General features: G+C 38.5%; 1 protein-coding gene across 6 annotated transcripts in view; it reads right to left on the minus strand.

Moving 5' to 3' along the window:
* Positions 1-24,145, minus strand: part of PNPLA8 (patatin like phospholipase domain containing 8) — a 141,739-nt gene that overhangs the window by 32,778 nt on the left and 84,816 nt on the right. For 4 of the 6 annotated variants that reach the window (XM_032642750.1, XM_032642749.1, XM_032642751.1 and 1 more), the window contains exons 2-4: positions 20,421-21,572; positions 20,119-20,268; positions 8,756-8,907 (exon numbers count right to left, since the gene is read on the minus strand). In XM_032642750.1, coding sequence (XP_032498641.1) covers positions 8,756-8,907; positions 20,119-20,268; positions 20,421-21,482 — 1,364 coding nt within the window. In that variant the 5' untranslated portion in view covers positions 21,483-21,572. The remainder of the gene's footprint in view (positions 1-8,755; positions 8,908-20,118; positions 20,269-20,420; positions 21,573-24,145) is intronic. The other 2 variants (XM_032642755.1, XM_032642754.1) reach the window with 2 other exon arrangements.

Raw genomic sequence — 24,145 nt, forward strand, 5'->3', positions numbered from 1 at the left:
GTGCAGGAGGTGCTGGAAAATCCTTAATACTGGGGGATATACAGACATAATGAAAAGTTCTAATCCCAATACAAGGTGTGGAGCAGAGAACACAGTATTAGGCACCACAAAATAAAATTTAGAGTGTCAAAAATTGTGCTTTGATACTACGAGCACAAAGTTACTAGAAAACATTGTCAAGACGTTTTCATAGAAAACGAAAGATACAGATTTTTTTTTTTTAATTGCCAGAAGTAATGTGGATTTGAAGAGCAGTCAGAGAAGAAAAGATGGCTTATGAGGACAATACACTGTGAATTTAATGTATTTTTAATGTGAGACATGAAGAATTAAAGGTCATGCTAGATAAAACATATTTAACAGTGTGCCCTCCATTATCTTATGAAAAGGAAATAAAACATGCACATGTATATATTCAAACAGAAAAACATATTTTGAAGAAATAAATCAAAATAGTAAAAATGACCTTGGAATTGTGAGCTATGATTGTTTCGTTTGGTTTGTTTTTCTTTATATTTTTCTTTTTTTTTTTCCTCCCAAGTTTCACTTGTATAATCCAGAAGGGAACTATTTTAAAATGAAGTATTTATAAATTAATTCAGGACAAATTTAAAAATAAATATTATTGCTAGGTTGACTCTACATGCTTAACTCTCTACCAGGCTCTCGTAGACAAAAGAAATGTTAAGATATGGGTTCTTTTCTCACAAGCCTTCTTACCTTACTCCTTTCAATACCAATTTCCCATTCCGGCTGCTCTCTCACAGTCTCCTAAACTGGGGTTTCCCAACAGCAATGCCACGGGCATTTTGGGCCAGGTAATCTTTTGTTGTAGGGACTGTCCTAGGCATTGGAGGATATTTAGCACAACTGTACCCTCCTCACTAAATGTAAGTAGCAATCCCCCAATTGTCACAACTAAAAATGTCTCCAGACAGACAAATATTCTCTAGAGGGCAAAATCACCTCCAGTGGAGAACACTGATCTAACCCCACCTTCATCCTAACCAGCCTCTAGATCTTCCCAAATATCTTCACTCTAATTTCCTCCCTGTATGACTAATAAAACCCCTATTCTATGAAATCAAGTATTACTTATTGATCACAGATCCCTTTTCACTATATAGCTCCCTCCCTCTAAACAGACATTTGAATGTTCTTCCATGTTCTTATTTCAGATCTCTTCTCAACTGTAATTTATTCAAAAACTCATAGCCATGATCACTCTTTAGAGAGTAACAGCACTGTTACTCTCTATCCCTTTACTTTGCTTTACACTTCTTCATAGCACCGATTACGACTCAATAATACATTTTTGTTTTTCTAGTTGTTGTCTCTTAAGGGAAGAGCACAGATGGCAGGGAACTGGAACACAAGCTAGAAGTTTTAGGGGGAAAGGTTCATGAAATGAAGCCAAAGCATCTGACCAACAAATAAGGAACTAGACGAACTAAGACCGAGTAGGAAGCATGGATGGATTGCGATTAGTAAGAAGGGAGCCTAATGGTGAAATTATCTCCTTCTGAGCTTGGCATCTGTGAGAAGATGTAGGGAGTCAGGAGGCTACTGCCATAGGCTCCTTTTCTAACACTCACTTTACTACTAGTTGACTGATACATATGGGTAAGATAAATACAATAAAAGAAAATGAATATTACAGAACTCTGCCAAGATTTTAAGAGAATCATGGTTGATAAACTGTCCTAAACTACCAAAAATGTCTGCAAAGACCAAACTAAAATATAAATACTAGGTCACATTAAAATCAGAGGAAGGGGATTTGCTCATGGCTCCTCATGGTTACAGATCCAGAAATGTAATTCTCTTCTGATCCAGAAGAAACCTATCTTAGCTGGAGAAATAACTGAGAGTCTGCTCATTTTAGCACAACAGTATCCGTGTGACTGACAGGGTCTTGGTGCTCTGGCCAGGTATCAGGCCTGTGCCTCTGAGGTGGGAGAGCCGAGTTCAGGACATTGGTCTGCCGGAGACCTCATAGCTCCATGTAATATCAAATGGCGAAAGCTCTCCCAGAGAGTTCCATCTCAACGCTAAGACCCACCTCCATGTAACAACGAGCAAACTACAGTGCTGGACACCCTACGCCAAACAACTACAAGACAGGAACACAACACCACCCATTAGCAGAGAGGCTGCCTAAAATCATAAAAAGGTCACAGACACCCCAAAACACACCACTGGACGCAGTACTGCCCAGCAGAAAGACAAGACCCAGACATATCCAGCAGAACACAGACACCAGTCCCCTCCACCAGTAAGCCTACACAAGCCACTGAACCAACCTTAGCCACTTGGGGGCAGACACCAAAAACAACAGGAACTACGAACCCACAGCCTGCGAAAAGGGGACCACAAACGCAGAAAGTTAAGCAAAATGAAAAGACACAGAAACACAGAGCAGATGAAGGAGCAAGGTAAAAACCCACCAGACCTAACAAATGAAGAGGAAATGGGCAGTCTACCTGAAAAAGAATTCAGAGTAATGATAGTAAAGATGATCCAAAATCTTGGAAATAGAATGGAGAAAATACAAGAAACGTTTAACAAGGACCTAGAAGAACTAAGGAGCAAACAAACAATGATGAACAACACAATAAATGAAACTAAAAATTCTCTAGAAGGGATCAATAGCAGAATAACTGAGGCAGAAGAACAGATAAGTGACTTGGAAAATACAATAGTGGAAATAACTACTACAGACCAGAATAAAGAAAAAAGAATGAAAAGAACAGAGGACAATCTCAGAGACCTCTGGGATAACATTAAATGCACCAACATTCAAATTACAGGGGTCCCAGAAGAAGAAGAGGAAAAGAAAGGGACTGAGAAAATATCTGAAGAGAGTTGAAAACTTCCCTAATATGGGAAAGGAAACAGTCAATCAAGTCCAGGAAGCACAGAGAGTCCCATACAGGATAAATCCAAGGAGAAACATGCCAAGACACATATTAATCAAACTAATAAAAATTAAATACAAAGAAAAAATATTAAAAGCAGCAAGCAAAAAACACCAAATAACATACAAAGGAATCCCGATAAGGTTAACAGCTGACTTTCAGCAGAAATTCTGCAAGCCAGAAGGGAGTGGCAGGACATATTTAAAGCGATTAAAGGGAAAAACCTACAACCAAGATTACTCTACCCAGCAAGGATCTCATTGAGATTTGATGGAGAAATTAAAACCTTTACAGACAAGCAAAAGCTAAGAGAATTCAGCACCACCAAATCAGCTTTACAACAAACGCTAAAGAAACTTCTGTAGGCAGGAAACACAAGAGAAGGAAAAGACTTACAATAATAAACCCAAAACAATTAACAAAATGGTAACAGGAACATACATATCGATGATTACCTTACATGTAAATGGATTAAATGCTCCAACCAAAAGACACAAGCTGGCTGAATGGATACAAAAACAAGACCCATATATATGCTGTCTACAAGAGACCCACTTCAGACCTAGGGACAGATACACACTGAGATTGAGGGATGGAAAAATATATTCCATGCAAATAGAAATCAAAAGAAAGCTGGAGCAGGAATTCTCCTATCAGACAAAATAGACTTTAAAATAAAGACTATAACAAGAGACAAAGAAGAACACTACATAATGATCAAGGGATCACACCAGAAGAAGATATAACAATGGTAAGTATTTACACACCAAACATAGGAGCATCTCAATACAGCCATAAAAGGGGAAACTGACAGTAACACAATCATGGTAGGGGACTTTAACAACCCACTTTCACCAATGGACAGATCGTCCAAAATGAAAATAAATAAGGAAACACAAGCTTTAAATGATACATTAAACAAGATGGACTTAATGGATACTTACAGGACATTCCATCCAAAACAACAGAATACACTTTCTTCTCAAGTGTTCACAGAACATTCTCCAGGAGAGATCATATCTTGGGTCACAAATCGAGCCATGGTAAATTTAGGAAAACTGAAATCGTATCAAGTATCTTTTCCGACCACAACGCTATGAGACTAGATATCAACTACAGGAAAAAAATCTGTAAAAAATACTAACACATGGAGGCTAAAAAATATACTACTAAATAACCAAGAGATCACTGAAGAAATCAAAGAGGAAATCAAAAAATACCTAGAAACAAACGACAATGAAAACACGACGACCCAAAACCTATGCAATGCAGCAAAAGCAGTTCTAAGAGGGAAGTTTATAGCAATACAATCCCACCTCAGGAAACAAGAAACATCTCAAATAAACAACCTAATCTTACACCTAAAGCAATTAGAGAAAAGAAGAACAAAAAAAACCCAAAGTTAGCAGAAGGAAAGAAATTATAAAGATCAGATCAGAAATAAATGAAAATGAAGGAAACAATACCAAAGATCAATAAAACTAAAAGCTAGTTCTTTTAGAAGATGAACAAAATTGATAAACCATTAGCAAGACTCATCAAGAAACAAAGGGAGGAGACTCAAATCAATAGAATTAGAAATGAAAAAGGAGAGTAACAATTGACACTACAGAAATACAAAGGATCCTGAGAGATTACTACAAGCAACTATATTCTAATAAAATGGACAACCTGGAAGAAATGGACAAATTCTTAGAAAAGCATAACCTTCCAAGACTGAACTAGGAATAGTAAATATAAACAACTCTGAAATTGAGACTGTGATTAAAAATCTTCCAACAAACAGACGACCAGGACCAGATGGCTTCACAGGCGAATTCTATCAAACATTTAGAGAAGAGCTAACACCTATCCTTCTCAAACTCTTCCAAAATATAGCAGAGGGAAGAACGCTCCCAAACTCATTCAACGAGGCCACCATCACACTGATACCAAAAGCAGACAAAGATGTCACAAAGAAAGAAAACTACAGGCCAATATCACTAATGAACATAGATGCAAAAATCCTCAACAAACAACTAGCAAACAGAATCCAGCAGCACATTAAAGGGATCATACACCATGATCAAGTGGGGTTTATCCCAGAAATGCAAGGATTCTTCAATATACACAAATCAATCAATGTGATAAACTATATTAACAAACTGAAGGAGAAAAAACATATGATCATCTCAATAGATGCAGAAAAAGCTTTTGACAAAACTCAACACCCATTTATGATAAAAACCCTCCAGAAAGTAGGCATAGCGGGAACTTACCTCAACATAATAAAGACCATATATGACAAACCCACAGCCAACATCGTTCTCAATGGTGAAAAACTGAAACCGTTTCCTCTAAGATCAGGAACAAGACAAGGTTGTCCACTCTCACCACTATTATTCAACATAGTTTTGCAAGTTTTAGACACAGCAATCAGGGAAGAAAAAGAAATAAAAGGAATACAAATTGGAAAAGAAGAAGTAAAGCTGTCACTGTTTGCAGATGACATGATACTATACATAGAGAATCCTAAAGATGCTACCAGAAAACTACTAGAGCTATTCAACAAATTGGGTAAAGTAGCAGGATACAAAATTAATGCACAGAACTCTCTGGCATTCCTACACACTAATGATGAAAAATCTGACAGAAAGTAAGGAAACACTCCCATTTACCACTGCAACAAAAAGAATAAAATACCTGGGAATAAACCTACCTAAGGAGACAAAAGACCTGTATGCAGAAAACTATAAGACACTGATGAAAAAAATTAAAGATAATACCAACAGATGGAGAGATATACCATGTTCTTGGATTGGAAGAATCAACATTGTGAAAATGACTCTACTACCCAAGGCAATGTACAGATTCAATGCAATCCCTATCAACCTACCACTGGCATTTTCCACGGAACTAGAACAAAAAATTTCACAGTTTGTATGGAAACAAAAAAGACCCCAAAGAGCCAAAGCAATACTGAGAAAGAAAAACGGAGCTGGAGGAATCAGGCTCCTGGACTTCAGACTATACTACAAAGCTACAGTAATCATGACAGTATGGTACTCGCACAAAAACAGAAATATAGATCAATGGAACAGGATAGAAAGCCCAGAGATAAACCCACCATAAAAATATGGTCACTTTACGTTTGATAAAGGAGAAAAGAATACATAATGGAGAAAAGACAGCCTCTTCAATAAGTGGTGCTGGGAAAACTGGACAGCTACACGTAAAAGAATGAAATTAGAACACTCCCTAACACCATACACAAAAATAAACTCAAAATGGATTAACGACCTAAATGTAAGGCCAGACACTATCAAACTCTTAGAGGAAAACATAGACAGAACACTCTATGACATAAATCACAGCAAGTTCCTTTTTGACCCACCTCCTAGAGAAATGGAAATAAAAACAAAAATAAACAAATGGGACCTAATGAAACTTAAAAGCTTTTGCACAGAAAAGGAAACCATAAACAAGATGAAAAGACAACCCTCAGTATGGGAGAAAATACTTGCAAATGAAGCAACTGACAAAGGATTAAAATTTACAAGCAGCTCATGCAGCTCAATATCAAAATAACAAAAAACCCAATCCAAAGATGGGCAGAAGACCTAAACAGACATTTCTCCAAAGAAGATATACAGATTGCCAACAAACACATGAAAGGATGCTCAACATCACTAATCATTACAGAAATGCAAATCCAACCTATAATGAGGTATCACCGCACACCAGTCAGAATGGCCATCATCAAAAACTCTACAAACAATAAATGCTGGAGAGGTTGTGGAGGAAAGGGAACCCTCTGGCACTGTTGGTGGGAATGTAAATAGATACAGCCACTATGGAGAACAGTATTGAGGTTCCTTGACAAACTATAAATAGAACTACCATATGACCCAGCAATCCCACTACTGGGCATATACCCTGAGAAAACCATAATTCAAAGAGTCATGTACCACAATGTTCATTACAGCACTATTTACAATAGCCAGGACATGGAAGCAACCTAAGGGCCCATCAACAGATGAATGGATAAAGAAGATGTGGCACATATGTACAATGGAATATTACTCAGCCATAAAAAGAAACGAAATTGAGTTATTTGTAGTGAGGTGGATGGACCTAGAGTCTGTCATACAGAATGAAATAAGTCAGAAAGAGAAAAACAAATACTGTATGCTAACACATATATATGGAAACTACAAAAAAAAAAAAAGGTTCTGAAGAACGTAGGGGCAGGACGGGAATAAAAACGCAGCCGTAAATAATGGACTTGAGGACACAGGGAGGGGGGAAGCGTAAGATGGGATGAAGTGAGAGAGTGGCATGGACATATATACACTACCACATGTAAAACAGACATCTAGTGGGAAGCAGCCGCATAGCACAGGGAGATCAGCTTGGTGCTTTGCGACCACCTAGATGGGTGGGATAGGGAGGGTGGCCGGGAGACACAAGAGGGTGGAGATATGGGGATGCATGTATATGTATAGCTGGTTCACTGTTATACAGCAGACGCTAACACACCATTGTAAAGCAATTATACTCCAATAAAGGTGTTAAGAAAAAAAAAAAAATCAAAGGAAATTCAGGTATATGTTCAAAATAAGTTCTTAGATTTATAAATTAGTAAATTAAGAAAAACGATATCATGTTTTATTTTAAAAATTTGACTTTATAGTGATATAAATACACTGAATCAGCTTAAAAAATTCCTACAACTGAACTAGATGTATATATTTTTTTGAAGTGTAATTGCCTATGACATTGTGTTAGTTTCATGTGTACAACATACGGATTCAACATTTGTATGCATTGCAAAATGATCAGTCCAATAAGCCTATTAACCATCTATCACTATAAATTGTAAAATTTTTTTCCTGTCATGACAACATTCAAGATTTACTTTTTTAAGCAACTTTCAAATTTGCAATACAATATTACTGACTATAGTCCCTATGCTGTACATTACATCTGCATAACTTACTTATTTTATAACTGGAAACTTGTACCTTTTGACCCCCTTCCCCATTCCGCCCACCCTCCAATCCCCCTTCCAACTGAAAACCACCAATCTGTTCTCTGTATCTTTGAGTTTTGTCTTGTTTTGTTTGCTTTGTTTCTTAGATTCCACATATGAGTGAAATCATATGGTATCTGTCTTTCCCTGTCTGACTTACTTCACTTGGCACAGTAACCTCAAGTTCCACGCATGCTGTTGCAAATGGCAAGATTTCATTCTTTTTTATAGCTGAGTATTATTCCTGTGTGTGTAGTACCTATATGTGTGTGTGTGTATACTTAGCCCTCACATATTCTTTATCCATCACATATTTATCCATGCATCCATCAGTGGACACACATTGTTTCTATATCTCGGTTATTGTAAATAATGCTGCAATACACTAGAGGTACATATATCTTTTCAAATAGTTTTGTTTTCTCTGGATAAATACCCAGAAGTGAAATGGTTGGATAATATGGTAGTTCTATTTTTAATATTTAGAATCTACAGTTTTAAAAAATCATTTTTTCTAACAGACTCACAAACATACAGAACAGTCTTGCAGTTGCCAAGGGGGAGGGGGCTGGGGGAGGATGGAGTGGGAGGTTGGGGTTGGCAGATGTAAGCTATTATATATAAAATGGATAAACAACAAGATTCTACTGTATAGCACAGAGAACTATATTCAATATCTTTGATAAACCATAATGGAAAAGAATATATAAAAAAGAGTATGTGTATAACTGTATCACTTTGCTCTTCAACAGAAATTAATGCAACATTGCAAATCAAGTATACTTCGATAAAAAAAATTTTTTTTAAATCATTTTTCTAGCCTTACCTTGTTCCTCCACCATCAATTGTGAGAATCCGGATTCCTCTTCCTTTCACTGGATCCACGTAGCCAATTAAGGCCAAAATTTCTCTAACTGCAGCCTGAAGGGTTTCATCCTTAACTTGTCTCAATCGCAGTAAATATGGAATAATTTTTTCCTATATTGAGAGAAAAGATATTTTGTTGCTTTTGTCAAATCAAGAGTAAAGATGTAAGATTATTTTTAGCCAACACATACAGATCATCACAGGATAATATCTTTATGATCTCAGAACAGGCAAAGATTTCTTAAATAGGACACCAAGTGCTAACCATAAAGGAAAATATTTATAAACGGGACTATATTAAAATTAAGAATATCTACTCATCGGGACTTCCCTGGCAATCCAGTGGTTAAGACTCCACGCTTCCACTGCAGGGGGCATGGGTTCCATCACTAGTTAGGGAACCAAGATACTGCATGCTGTGCAATGCGGCCAGGAAAAAAAAAAAAAGAATATCAACTTGTCAAAAATGATTAGAAAGAGTGAAAAGGTAACCCACAGCCTGGGAGAATATATTTATCAGACATGTATATGTATATATTATATATATATATATAATATATACATGTTACAATACATATAAAAAGACTTACATCCATAATATATAAAGAAATTCAACAAATCAGTAAGAAAAAGCTGGTCAACCCAACAGAAAAACGAGCAAGACCTGGAATAGGCACTTCATGAGGGCAGTACACAAAAGGCCAGTAAACACTGGAAAGTTGCTGAACTGCATAGTTACCAGAGAAATACAAATGAAAGCCACAATTTAACATCACTAAACATCTAACAAGATGGCTAAAATAAAAAAATAATGATATAAAACATTGGAGAGGAAATAACACAACCAAGAGGCTCATACAGTTCTGGTGAAAGTATCAACTGGTATAAGCACTTTGTAAAAGCATTTGGCGGTATGCACTAAGGATGCGAATAGGCATACTCTATAACCAGGACTACCACTCCTTGGTATATATCCCAAAGACATGAAGACTTAGGTTTTCCGAAAGATACATTTGAGAAGCACTATTCCTAATATTCCCAAACTGGAAACTATCCAAATGCCCATCAGTAGTAAAATGGATAAATACCTCGCACTATATTTGTACAACAGAACACATAACAATGAGAATGAATGTTCCTTAACTACACCCATCAATATAGAAGGTTCTCACAAACATCATGTTGAGTGGGGGGAAAAAATAAGACATAAAAGAGCACATGTTGTATCGTTCCATTTATATAACACACAGGAAGAGGTACAACTAACATACACTGCCAGAAAATTGGTCAATCTTTTTAAAGTTAATGACTGGAAGGGGGCATAAAGGGGTTTTTGGAGTGCTTTGGGTAACATTCTGTTTCCCAATTGGGTGGTTGTTATACAGATGTGTTCAATTTTTGAAAATTCATGGAGCTGTATACTTATAGTATGTATATTTTCTTTTCTTTCAAATTTTTATTTTGGCTGCGTTGGGTCTTTATTGCTGCGCGAGGGTTTTTCTCTGGTTGCAGCGAGCAGGGGCTACTTTTCATTGCGGTGCGCGGGCTTCTCATTGCTATGGCTTCTCTTGTTGCGGAGCGCGGACTTTAGGCGTGCAGGCTTCAGTAGTTGTGGCACGCGGGCTCAGTAGTTGTGGCACGTGGGCTCAGCAGTCATGGCTCGCGGGCTCTAGAGTGCAGGCTCAGTAGTTGTGGCACACGGGCTTAGTTGCTCCACAGCATGTGGGATCTACCTGGACCAGGGCTTGAAACCATGTCCCCTGCATTGGCAGGCGATTCTTAACCACTGCGCCACCAGGGAAGCCCTATATTTTCTACATATAATGTTTTTTAAAAAATTTTAAAAGAAAAGAAACATGAATCAGCTTGAAGGGACTCCTACTAGTCAAAGTTAAGACAAATTCAGCATTTAGAAAAAAGGGAGGTGGGGAAAGATTACAGAAACACAATTTATGAAAAACTATGAGGGCATAATGATAATAAAAAGAAAAAAAGAAGAAAAAATGCCAAAAATTCATCTCACCGTTGAGGCAGGTTTTAAAGCAACTCTTGAAGTTGGAGGTGTGGGAAGATGCAGAGTTTGCATCTCCCCACAACTAGAGCACCTGCCGGACACTGGTGGGGGAACCCAACGCCCAAGGAGATGGGAAGAACCCCGAAGCGAACAAGTAGGATGTGGAGGGACTGAGGCGGGAAGAGAAGTGGAGGCCAGACCAGGAACGGCACCCCTCAGGGGTGCATGAGAGGGGGGAGGGGTTCCCACGCCTGGAGGGACCCTTGGGGCCTTGGATCAGGGTGGAGCAAGCCCAGCGTTTCTCCTGCCCAAATGGCTGGGGAAGTCTGCCCTCAGAGGTCCTACACCCTCAGTGGTCCCCTCCGGGCCGGGTTGGCCCTGGGGGCACAGGAGGGAGTCCAGGACAGAACAGGAGAGGCAGGCAGGACGGGCCCTCCAGGACCAGAGGAGAGGGAAAGGAGCAGACGGTGTTTGCCCCGTCCACTCGAGTCCAGGAAGCCTGCTGGGCTCCCAGGTGGGTCCTCCGCCCTCTGAGACCACAGGCGGGAGGCACACCTAAGCCCCTTCTGTTCTGTTGAGCTTAAGCTCCCCCTATGTCCCCCCACCCCGGGCCTTTTCCAGCCCTGTGGGTCTTAAACATAGGTCCCACACACTGCCCAAACCTCGCCCTTGCTTAGGCCCTGCTCTCCACAGCCAAGGCCTTTTCCACCTTTTTACCTCCTCCTTTTTTCTTTCATCTATAGTTTTATTTTTATATTTTTTCTAACATAGCTGTTAGTTTCCTAGTCTAATATTATTGTTTACTTTGTTATTGTTCACCCCTTTTTTTTGCCACCCCGCGTGGCTTGCGGGATCCTGGCTTACGAGCCGGCGGTCAGGGCGAAGCTCTTGTGGTGGGAGCTCTGAGTCTGAACCACTGCACTAAGAACCTCAGACCCCAGGGAATATTCATCTGAGTGAGGTCTCCAAGAGGTCCTCATCTCAGCACCAAGACACAGCTCTACCTTACAGCCTATAAACTCCAGTGCTGGAAGTCTCAGGCCAAACAACCAGTAAGACAGGAACACAATCCTACTCGTACAAAAAATGAAAAGAAAAAAACGAGATGGCAAAAAACTATGTTACAGATGAAGAAGGTAAAAACCTACAAAACCAAATAAATGAAGAGGAAATAGGCAATCTACCTGAAAAAGAATTCAGATAATGATAGTAAAGATGATCCAGAATCTCAGAAATAGAATGGAGGCACAGACTGAGAAAATACAAGAAATGTTTAAGAAAGACCTAGCAGAACTAAAGAACAAACAAACAGAGATGAACAGCACAATAATTGAAATGAAAAATACACTAGAGGAAATCAATAACGGAGGCAGAAAAACGAATAAGTGAGCTGGAAGACAAAATGGTGGAAATAACTGTCAAGGAGCAGAATAAAGAAAAAAGAATGAAAAGAACTGAAGACAATCTCAGAGACCTCTGGGACAACACTAAATGCACCAACATTCGAATTATAGGGGTCCCAAGAACAACAGAAAAAGAAAGGGTCTGACACAATATTTAAAGAGATTATACTGGAAAACTTCCCTAACATGGGAAAGGAAATAGTCCAGGAAGCACAGAGGGTCCCATACAGGATAAACCCCAGGAGAAACACACCAAGACACATATTAATCAAACTAACAAAAATCAAATTCAAAGGAAAAATATTAAAAGCATCAAAGGAAAAACAAAAAACAACATACAAAGGAATCCCCATAAGGTTATCAGCTGATTTTTCACCAGAAACTCTGCAGGCCAGAAGAGAGTGTCAGGATATATTTAAAGTGATGAAGACGAAAAACCTATAACCAAGATTATTCTACCCAGCAAGGATCTCATTCAGATTCGACGGGGAAATCAAAAGCTTTTCAGACAAGCAAAAGCTAAGAGAATTTAGAATTCCATCAAACCAGCTTTACTACAAATGCTAAAGAAACTTCTCTAGTCAGGATACACAAGAGAAGAAAAAGACCCACAAAAACAAACCCCAAACAATTAAGAAAATGGTAATAGGAACATATATATCAATAATAACTTTGAATGTACATAGATTAAATTCCCCAACCAAAGACAAAGAGTGGCTAAATGGATAAAAAATCAAGACCCATATATATACTGTCTACAAGAGACCCACTTCAGACCTAGGGACACATACAGACTGAAAGTGAAGGGATGGAAAAAGACATTCCATGTAAATGTAAATCAAAAGAAAGCTGGAGTAGCGATACTTGTACCAGGTAAAACAGACTTTAAAATAAAGACTGTTACAAGAAATAAGGAAGGACACTACATAATGATCAAGAGATCAATCCAAGAAGATATAACAATTATAAATGTTCATTCACCCAACAGGGGAGCACCTCAATACATAAGGCAAATGATAACAACCATGAAAGGGAAAATTGACAGCAACACAATAATAGTAGGGGACTTCAACATCCCACTAACACCAATGGACAGATCATCCAAACAGAAAATAAGGAAACAGAGCTTTAAATCACACAATAGACCAGATAGATTTAATTGATATTTATAGAACATTCCACCCAGAAGTGGCAGAATACACTTTTTTCTCAAGTGCACACAGAACATTCTCCAGGATAGATTACATCTTGGGTCACAAATCAAGCCTTGGAAAATTTAAGAAAATTGAAATCATATCAAGCATCTTTTCTGACCACAATGCTATGAGACTGGAAATCAATTACAGGAAAAAAACTGTAAAAAACACAAATACATGGAGGCTAAACACTGCGATACTAAATAACTAAGAGATCACTGAAGAAATCAAAGAAGACATAAAAAAAAACATAGAAACAAATGATAACGAAAACACAACAACCCAAAACCTATGGGACGCAGCAAAACAGTTCTAAGAGGGAAGGTTATAGCAATGCAATCTCACCTCAAGAAACAAGAAAAATCTCAAATAAACAATCTAACCCTTCACCTAAAGCATGTAGAGAAAGAAGAACAAAGAAAACCCAAAGTCAGTAGAAGGAAAGAAATCATAAAGATCAGAGCAGAAATAAATGAAATAGAAATGAAGAAAACAATAGCAAAGATCAATAAAACGAAGAGCTGGTTCTTTGAGAAGATAAACAAAATTGATAACCCCTTAGCCAGACTCATCAAGAAAAAAAGGGAGAGGATGCAAATGAATAGAATTAGACATGAAAAAGGAGAAATCACAACTGACACCGCAGAAATAAAAAGGATTATAAGAGAGTACTACAAACAACTATATGCCAATAAAATGGACAACCACGAAGAAATGGATAAATTCTTGGAAAGGTACAATTTTCCAAGACTGAATCAGGAAGAATTAGAAAATATTAACAGACCTGTCACAAGTAATGAAACTGTAATTAAAAATCTTCCAACAGGGACTTCCCTGGTAGCGCAGTGGTTAAGAATCCGCCTGCCAATGCAGGGGACACAGGTTCGAGCCCTGGCCAGGGAAGATCCCACATGCCACAGAGCAACTAAGCCCGTGCGCCACAAATACTGAAGCCCGCTTGCCTAGAGCCCATGAGCCACAACTACTGAAGCCCGTGCCTAGAGCCTGTGCTCCACAACAAGAGAAGCCACTGCAACGAGGAGCCTGCACACTGCAAGAAAGAGTAGCCCCCACTCGCTGCAACCAGAGAAAGCCCGAGCACAGCAATGAAGACCCAACACAGCCAAAAATAAATAAACAAATAGATTAATTAATTAAAAAAAGAAATCTTCCAACAAACAAAAGTCCGGGACTAGATGGCTTCACAGGCGAATTCTATAAAACATTTAGAGAAGAGCTAACACCCATACTTCTCAAACTCTTCCAAAACATTGCACAGGGAGGAATACTCCCAAATTCATTCGACAAAGCCACCAACACCCTGATACCAAAACCAGACAAAGATACTACAAAAGAAAGAAAATTATAGCCCAATATCACTTATGAACATAGATGCAAAAATCCTCAACAAAATACTAGCAAACAGAATCCAACAACATATTAAAAGGATAACACCTCATGATCAAGTGGATTTATCCCAGGGATGCAAGGGTTCTCCAATATACACAAATCAATCAACGTGATAGACCATATTAACAAATTAAGGAATAAAAACCATATGATCATCTCAGTAGATGCAGAAAAAGCTTCTGACAAAATTCAACATCCATTTATGATAAAAACTCCCCAGGAAATGGGCACAGAAGGAACCTACCTGAACATAATAAAGGCCATATATAGCAAACCCACAGCAAAATCACACTCAATGGTGAAAAACTGAAACCATTTCCACTAAGATCAGGAATGAGACAAGAGTGTCCTCTCTCGCCACTCTTATTCAACATAGTTTTGGAAGTCCTAGCCATGGAAATCAGAGAAGACAAAGAAATAAAAGGAATACAAACTGGAAAAGGAGTAAAACTGTCACTGTTTGCAGATGACATGATACTATACCATAGAAAATCCTAAAGATGCTGTCAGAAAACTACTAGAACTAACCAATGAATTTGGTAAGGTTGCAGGATACAAAATTAATGCACAGAAATCTATGGCATTCCTATACACTAACAATGAAAAATCAGAAAGAGAAGTTAAGGAAACAATCCCATTTACCATTGCAACCAAAAGAATAAAATACCTAGGAATAAACCTAAGGAGACAAAAGACTTGTACTCAGAAAAGTACAAAACACTGATGAAAGAAATTAAAGATGACATAAACAGATGGAGGACTATACCATGTTCTTGGATTGGAAGAATCAATACTGTGAAAATGACTATACTACCCAAAGCGATCTACAGATTCAATGCAATACCTATCAAACTTCCAATGGCATTCTTCACATAATTAAAACAAAAAATTTTACAATTCGTATGGAAACACAAAAGATCCCGATTAACCAAAGCAATCTTGAGAAAGAAAAACAGAGCTGGAAGAATCAGGCTCCCTGACTTCAAACTATACTACAAAGCTACAGTAATCAAGAGAGTATGGTACTGGCACAAAAAGAGAAATATAGATCAATGGTACAGGATAGAAAGCACAGAGATAAACCCATGCACCTATGGTCACCTAATTTACGACAAAGGAGGCAAGAACATATGGAGAAAAGACAGCCTCTTCAATACGTGGTGCTGGGAAAACTGAACAGCTACATGTAAACAAATGAAATTAGAACACTCCCTAACACCATACACAAAAATAAACTCCAATTGGATTAAAGACGTAAGACCAGATGCTATAAAACCCTTAGAGGAGGGGCTTCCCTAGTGGCGCAGTGGTTGAGAATCTGCCTGCCGAGGCAGGGGACGCGGGTTCGAGCCCTGGTCTGGGAAGATCCCACATGCCACGGAGAAACTGGGCCCGTGAGCCACAACTACTGAGCCTGCACGTCTGGAGCTTGTGCTCTACAACAAAAGAGGTCGCAACAGTGAGGCCCGTGCACCGCAATGAAGAGTGGCACCTGTTTGCCGCAGCTGGAGAAAGCCCTCGCACAAAAACGAAGACCCGGCACAGCCAAAAATAAATAAATAAAATTTAAAAAACAAAACAAACAAACAAAAAAACCTTAGAGGAAAACACAGGAAGAACACTCTTTGACATAAACCACAGCAAGATCTTTTTTTGACTCACCTCCTAGAGTAATGGAAATAAAAACAAAAGTAAACAGATGGGACCTAATTAAACTTCAAAGCTTTTGCACAGCAAAGGAAACCATAAACAAGACAAAAAGACAACCCTGAGAATGGAACAATATATTTGCAAATGAAACAATAGACAAGGGATTAATCTCCAAAATATACAAACAGCTCATGGAGCTCAATATCAAAAAAACAAACAATTAACTTAAAAAATGGGTGGAATGGGCTTCCCTGGTGGCGCAGTGGTTGAGAGTCCGCCTGCCAATGCAGGGGACACGGGTTCGTGCGCCGGTCTGGGAGGATCCCACATGCCGCGGAGCGGCCGGGCCCATGAGCCATGGCCGCTAAGTCTGTGCGTCCGGAGCCTGTGCTCCGCAACGGGAGAGGCCACAACAGTGGGAGGTCCGCGTACTGCAAAAAAAAAAAAAAAAAAAGGGTGGAAGACCTAAATAGACATTTCACCAAAGAAGACATACAGGTGGCCAAGAGGCACATGAAAAGATGCTCAACATCACTAATTATTAGAGAAATGCAAATCAAAACTACAATGAGGTATCACGTCGCACCAGTCAGAATAGCCATTATCAAAAAATCTAGAAACAATAAGTGCTGGAAAGGGTGTGGTGCACTGCTGGTGGGAATGTAAATTGATACAACCACTATGGAGAACAGTATGGAGGTTCCTTAAAAAACTAAAAACAGAACTACCATATAACCCAGCAATCCCACCACTGGGCACATACCCAGAGAAAACCATAATTCAGAAAGAGTCATGTATCACAATGTTCACTGCAGCTCTATTTACAATAGCCAGGACACGGAACCAACCTAAATGCCCATCGACAGATGAATGGATAAAGATGTGGCACATATATACAATGGAATGTTACTCAGCCATAAAAAGAAACGAAATTGAGGTATTTGTAGAGAGGTGGATGGACCTAGAGTTTGTTATACAGAGTGAAGTAAGTCAGAAAGAGAAAAATCAGGTATGTCAACATATATATATGGAATCTTAAAAAAAAAAAAAATAAGGCACTGATGAACCTAGTGGCAGGGCAAGAATAAAGACACAGACATAGAGAATGGACATGAGGACACGGGGAGGGGAGGGAGAAGCTGGGGTGAAGTGAGAGTAGCATCGACATGTATACACTACCAAATGTAAAACAGATAGCTAGTGGGAAGAGGCAGCATAGCACAGGAAGATCAGCTCAGTGCTCTGCGATGACCTAGAGGGGTGGGATAGGGAGGGTGGCAGTGAGGCTCAAGAGGGAGGGGATATGGGGATATATGTATGCATGTGGCTGATTCACTTTGTTATACAACAGAAACTAACACAGTATTGTGAAGCAATTATATTCCAATAAAGATTTTTTAAAAAAAGCAACTCTTTACTTTGAAAACTGGTGACTAAGTAGAAAGAAATTAAGCATTTCTTTTGCTTTTCCTGCAACATTGATCTTTGAGAGTAACCAAATAGCTTTAGTTGGTGAAGTAAGCTCTAGTTTTACAGGAGAATGTCAATTATAATGCAGAAGGAATGAGAGAATTAGAAATGTATCATTCTGCAACCCTAATGAAAAGACTAGCTCTAGAAACAATTAGGTTAATGGTTGATGGTTAATGGTTCTAGCCTAACTGTCCAATGCAAAGATCAGACTAATGAAAAGATCTCCCTAATCCAGTGGTCAACCTTAGCATTACTAACTGCTGTTCAACCAATTATATGTGTTCTGACACAAGGCAATATGAGGTGCATGTCATCTACAATGTGCCCTAACAAGAAAATGCTGAACTCAATCAGGTCTTTATATTTAAATTCCAATGTGCAGGAAACAAAAAGGAGAGAGGAATACATCAACTATACCAACGAGGAGTAAGCCAGGTAAATCCAGAAGGTGAGCCATTCTATAGGAAAACACATATCACATTTCTCCTTGGTACTGATGGGTCCCTAGATTTGGGATCAGTTTTATAAAATAAGACTTCTCAAAGTTCCTATTAGCAAAACTAGTCATAACAGACTAAATTGAAAACTACCCAGAAATCCAACAACACTACAATGAAAAAATAAGCTGTGATACATTCACACCACGAAAGACAAAAGCAACAAGAATAAATTATCTACAACTACCCACAACAATGTAAAAGATTCCTACCAGCATGTTGAGTGAAAGAAGCCAATCATAAGAGTTTACATAATGTACAAAAACAGGTAAAACTGATTTGTGATTATTTTGGGGGAGATTGTGACTGAAAGGGGGCCCAAGGGAGGCTTCTGAAGTGCTGAAGAAGAAATTCTGTTCTTCATCTGGGTGCTGGTTACATGGATATATGTGAAAACTCACTGAACTCGACACTTAAAACTGCATGTGTATTACACTTCAATAAAACGTTTTTTAAAAGTTCTTTAAAGTATGCAATTCCGGGCTTCCCTGGTGGCGCGGTGGTCGAGAGTCCGCCTGCCAATGCAGGGGACACGGGTTTGTGCCCCGGTCCGGGAGGATCCCACATGCCGCGGAGCGGCTGGGCCCGTAAGCCATGGCTGCTGAGCCTGCGCGTCCGGGGCCTGTGCTCAGCAATGGGAGAGGCCACAGCAGTGAGAGGCCCGCATACCGCAGAAAAAAAAAAAAAGTACGCAATTCCATCTTAGAGCTCTACTTTCAGTGTATCACCGACATGTTAAATGACCTAAAAGCACATCTATATTTGGAAATTTTATCTTTTAAGTAAGAGATTACATATATATGAAAGATAATCCCAAATTCTATGAACATGAAATCGTAAAGTTTAGCTATTATAATGTATGTATTATACAATATAAAACTACAGAGGGTAAATAATTTAAAAACATAACTTTTCAGCAAGATGGTTATCAAAACGTTGAATAAATACGAACTAAGTTAACTTATAATTTTCTGGGTGGCAGGTTAAAAGTAAGCACTAACGGATCTCTAACGAAACGTTAACATTGTCTATTCATTATATGATATTTCCAAATTGTTCATTATGTATTACAAATAACCTTGTAAAGGGGTAAAGAGACTCAGCCACATCATTCACATTTTATATTATTTCTCTGAAAATGGTCTATTTAAATGGGTCTAAATTATCTTCACTGTTTTATACTTGAAAACATTGAGGCAAAGAAAAGCTAATTGTTTTAGTAATAGGATCACAAGTTCAATTATCGATAAGATCATGAAAATTTTTAGACTTTCAAGTACAGAAAGATCATGAAATAAAAATTAGCAATGGTTTTACTTATGAATTACGACTCCTGTCTTAAGAGTAGTTACACAGCATAAATACCTACACTGCGTTTAAGAAAACCTTGGCAGCTAAGAGGCAATTCAACTAATATACTGAGATTTATCCTCTATTTTCAAATGTTTAATCTTAAAGTATAGGTATGAGTACTAAGCATAACATATCACAGAATTAAAGGGAGCATTTAGCATAATGCATATCATAGGGCAATTACTAAATATATAACACATCACATGTATGATAAAACCACAAAAATATTTAAATAGAAAAATGAAACGTGTTGCCTTCTCCACTTTAGAAGGTTTATTAGTATTTTTATTCCAAGATAAAACCAGATTAAAGGTAATCAGAACTACCTTGACAGCCACTCCTTTTCCTTCAGGAAATTCCAGAAGATGGAACGTCAGTTCTTCAACTCTATTAATGCAGAGCCTTGGGTCAGTTGTTCTTCTTAACGCTTGAACTAATGCCCGGGTTCTGTTATCAGTACTCACTCTGGCAATAATCTACAAAGACATGTTAAAATATGTATGATTTGAGTATGCAAGTGCTCCAGTGATTCCAACAGATGATTAAAGTTTCTTAGGTCCCATTAGGAAACGAAACTTAGAAATCTGACAAAAATTAAAACTTAAAACCACACTGAATAACGACTTGCCTTTTCTCGCTGAAGAGATAACCGCCTTTTCTCCTCTGCATTTTTGTCTTTGCTGATGGCCTGCTCAGCTTTCATTGCCTCTTCCTGCTCTTCTAACTGACTCTTTGAATCATACTTTAGTTTGGGGACAAGTCCACCAATATAACCACCTACTAAAGCTTGTACACCTTCAGTGGGACGAGAAAGAAAGTTAGCAATACTTTGTTTAGTAGAAATGGGAAGAACCTCAGGCGTCCCACTGGGACTTGCAGCATCGTCCTCAGAATCTAAAGAAGCTTCTGAGCCCAGCTTCTTATCAGTCAGGACGCCAGGATCTGGAGAACTGGGTTTCTCGTCTTCAGTCTTTTTAAGCTCAAGTTCTGATTTGTCCTGGAAATGTTTATTTTCCTTTTGTTCAGACATTTTTTCCTCACGCTTGAAGTATGAATTAATATGACTTGATATAAAGTAGAATGATCCTCCAAATTTCGTGGTTAGATTATTCGTGTAATGAAAAAGGCTTTGCTTACCTATATCTTCTTTCTCCATAACGTGACTTTCCTTTGCTGCAAAAGAACCCTTTTCTGCTAATTTGTTGCTGTATTTTTTCAGAAATTTGATGGTTTGTTTAACGTTTTTCTGTTTTAACCAGCCACTATCTGACAATTTTCTTAATATTCGAGAACTTGGCTTAAGTTGAGCTAAACGAGAGATCATTTCATTCTGCTTGCCAAAAACAGCCTTCGAAACAGAGTTCAAAGTATTTTTAATACGGGACATACGAAGGCTCGCTTTTGTAAGTCCCTTGGGAGCAGAAGTGCTAAGTTTCAAAATTCCAAAATGTAAACCATGGTTGCTTGGAGAGTAACAGTGCTTACTGCAAGAATGAGCTTCACTTTTGGTCCATTTACATCTTATTTTGCTTGTATGAAAACCTCTCTGTAGACTGCTGTGGCTTATCCTCCAGTAATGTTTAGGCGAGCACAAGAAAGGCAGCTGCTTGCTCCTCTGCTTCCCACAAAGACTTCTCGTATTACTAAGTAGGTAAATATAATATAGACCTACAGTCAAATTAACAGACATAACTTAAAAATCATTTATTTTCTATACGTTATGACTTTCACTTCATTCCTGAATGCTTCATTTAAGAAATGCCGTAATTCATGGTCTTACCTGAAATGCAAGAAAAAAAAAATTAGGATTCAAGGTAAATTACTACTTGAACTAAACTCAGCAACTTGTCTCAAAAGAAGATAGGATAATATATTTTCATTATGGCAAAATAGATTTCACTTTAAGCAAACAGAAAATCAGTCATCTTTTATTACGGAAGTCAGTGAAAAAATAGTGAGTAGTAGGATGTTTCATGAAAACTAATTTAGAGAAGCTACCCAATAGATAAGGTTTCCGACAGCACAAAACTGAACACGCAATTGTGAAGTAAAATTCATATTTATGGCAAGACAAGAAAACTTTAAACAGAAAGATTCGTCTCTGCCCTTTGGCCTCCCCTCTCCCCACACTGTGCATGGTGCATCTGTATCATGACTTGACCAGAACTCCCCATCAGCAGGAATACCTGCTCAGTCATAAACAGCAACATTCTCCTAGCATCACGAAGACAGAGCATTCCTTCTTGATCTTGTAAAGGGTCACATGATCCACCACGATGGCACTTAAATCTGGATTACGTAAACTGTACATCATTTAACGTACAGCCTTCTGTCTCAAAAAACTTAAACTGTGTCTTGACTTCTAACTGGCAGAACAGTTCTCAGAGCTTTCTGAGATGCTCTTCCCAAGTTATAATCCTCAAATTTGGCTCAAATAAAATTTTCCAATTCTTTCTTAGATCTACTGATTACTTTTTCGTTGACACAATTCAGATATTATGCTGCTTTTCTTCCTTCCTATGCTATTTAAAGTGTTGACAGTTTATGTGACACTAGACTGTAAGTTCTTTGAAGACAAGAGTCAAGTCTTACACTCCTACTCATTGCAGACCGTTTGTAGAATATTTAATCTGAAACTGAGTCCCCCTAAAACCCAGGTCCTCTGCTGAGTTTATGATTAACCTCTCTATCCAAAATGTTATTTTCCTTTCCAACAGCTGTTCCACTCAAGACTGAGGCATATCAAAGAAAAGCGGGGCTGAAACTGAGCAGGACCCTCCCAGGCACAAATGCCTTTGTGTCCCCAGGTTCTTGTTTGTAGGAAAAAGGCTTTCAGCCTCCTAGACCTTCCCTGAGTTCCAAAGGGCAGATTCAAACAGTTACTAATTAGAGGAATGAGGTGATGCAGAAAGAAACAACAGTGCAGAGATGGGGCAGGGTCCTGGTTCCTCCTGGGGGGATGTACAGAACAATCTGGTACATATCTGAGTTCTTCTACAGGAACTCAGGCCCCCACCCAGGTGGAGGATGGTAACTTCAGGCTGAGCACACGCACTAGGACCCCAGACTGGTTGGAACCAGAAGACTGATGGTTGAGATTCCTGGAACACCACCCTGTTACCTCAACCAATCAGAGGAGGGGCACACACCCTGCAGACCTCCCCACAAATTTTGCCTATAAAAACTATTTCCCGAAACCCATCAGAGTTCAGGTCTTCTGAGCAGGAGCCACCCGTTCTCCTTGCATGACCCCTGCAATAAACCTTTCTCCCACTCCAAACGGGGACATTTCAGTTTGTTTGGCCTCACTGTATGTTGGGCACGCGTTCGATGACAACTCTACACCGGACACAGTGCTAGATGCTAAGACCACAAGCAGAATACCAAGAAACTTTCAGACTAGAGCTCGAGATAGCCTTGTAAGGAAGATTTCGCTGTCTAGTACAAAGTGCTTATTTAATCAAAGAAGTCAGACTAGAATAAGCTGTGTGCCACTTCTAACAGACAAGGCGGTCATAACCACAACATAAATGCTGTTTAAAACAGATATTTTGTTCTTTCAATTGGTAAAATATAAATGATTGATAATATCCAGTACTGATAATACCTGGGGAAATGGGACACAGAGGGCTACCTGACAGTGTCTAATGAAATATCTGACAGTATCTAATGAAATTTTAAATGCTATCTAACAAAATTTTAAAGGCACATATTCTTTGATTAGCAATTCCACTATTAAGAATCTATCCTACAGAAATAACTGCATAGGAGTAAAGGTATATACACACATTCCCTGCCACACTGCTTGAAATAACAAAACACTGAAAAACAACTCTAAGTTTCTTCTAGCAAGGGATGGTTAAATAAATTATGGTACATACATACAATAAATTGAGTTACAATGTAATGTTACACAGCAGTTAAGGAGAATAGATGACCTGCCTATATATCCTTCATATACAGTACAGTGCGAAAGGCAAGCTGCGATATCATATATACGATACACATGAGGATACAAAGACGTAAACACGAAAATATTATGTAATAGAAGAAAACAAAAACCTATATATGCAGTTTAAATCTGTGGCTACACACACACACACACACACACACACACACACACACACACACAGATTCTGAAAGTGTAAGTACCTATTTATTAATTCCTATGAACTGGGGTGGAATCAAAAGAGAATGAGAAGGGCTTTTACTTTTGGACAGACTCAATTACTTACAAAGAGCAGGTACCCAGGTAAGTCGAAAAAAGAAGCTGAAAACTGAGCAAAAAAGGAATTCATTACATTGTAAAAGATAAGAGGGGAAGGAGAGAATTCTAGATAATGGGAAAAACAA

The sequence above is a fragment of the Phocoena sinus genome, chromosome 9, assembly GCF_008692025.1.
Source record: "Phocoena sinus isolate mPhoSin1 chromosome 9, mPhoSin1.pri, whole genome shotgun sequence".
Lineage (NCBI taxonomy): Eukaryota > Metazoa > Chordata > Mammalia > Artiodactyla > Phocoenidae > Phocoena > Phocoena sinus.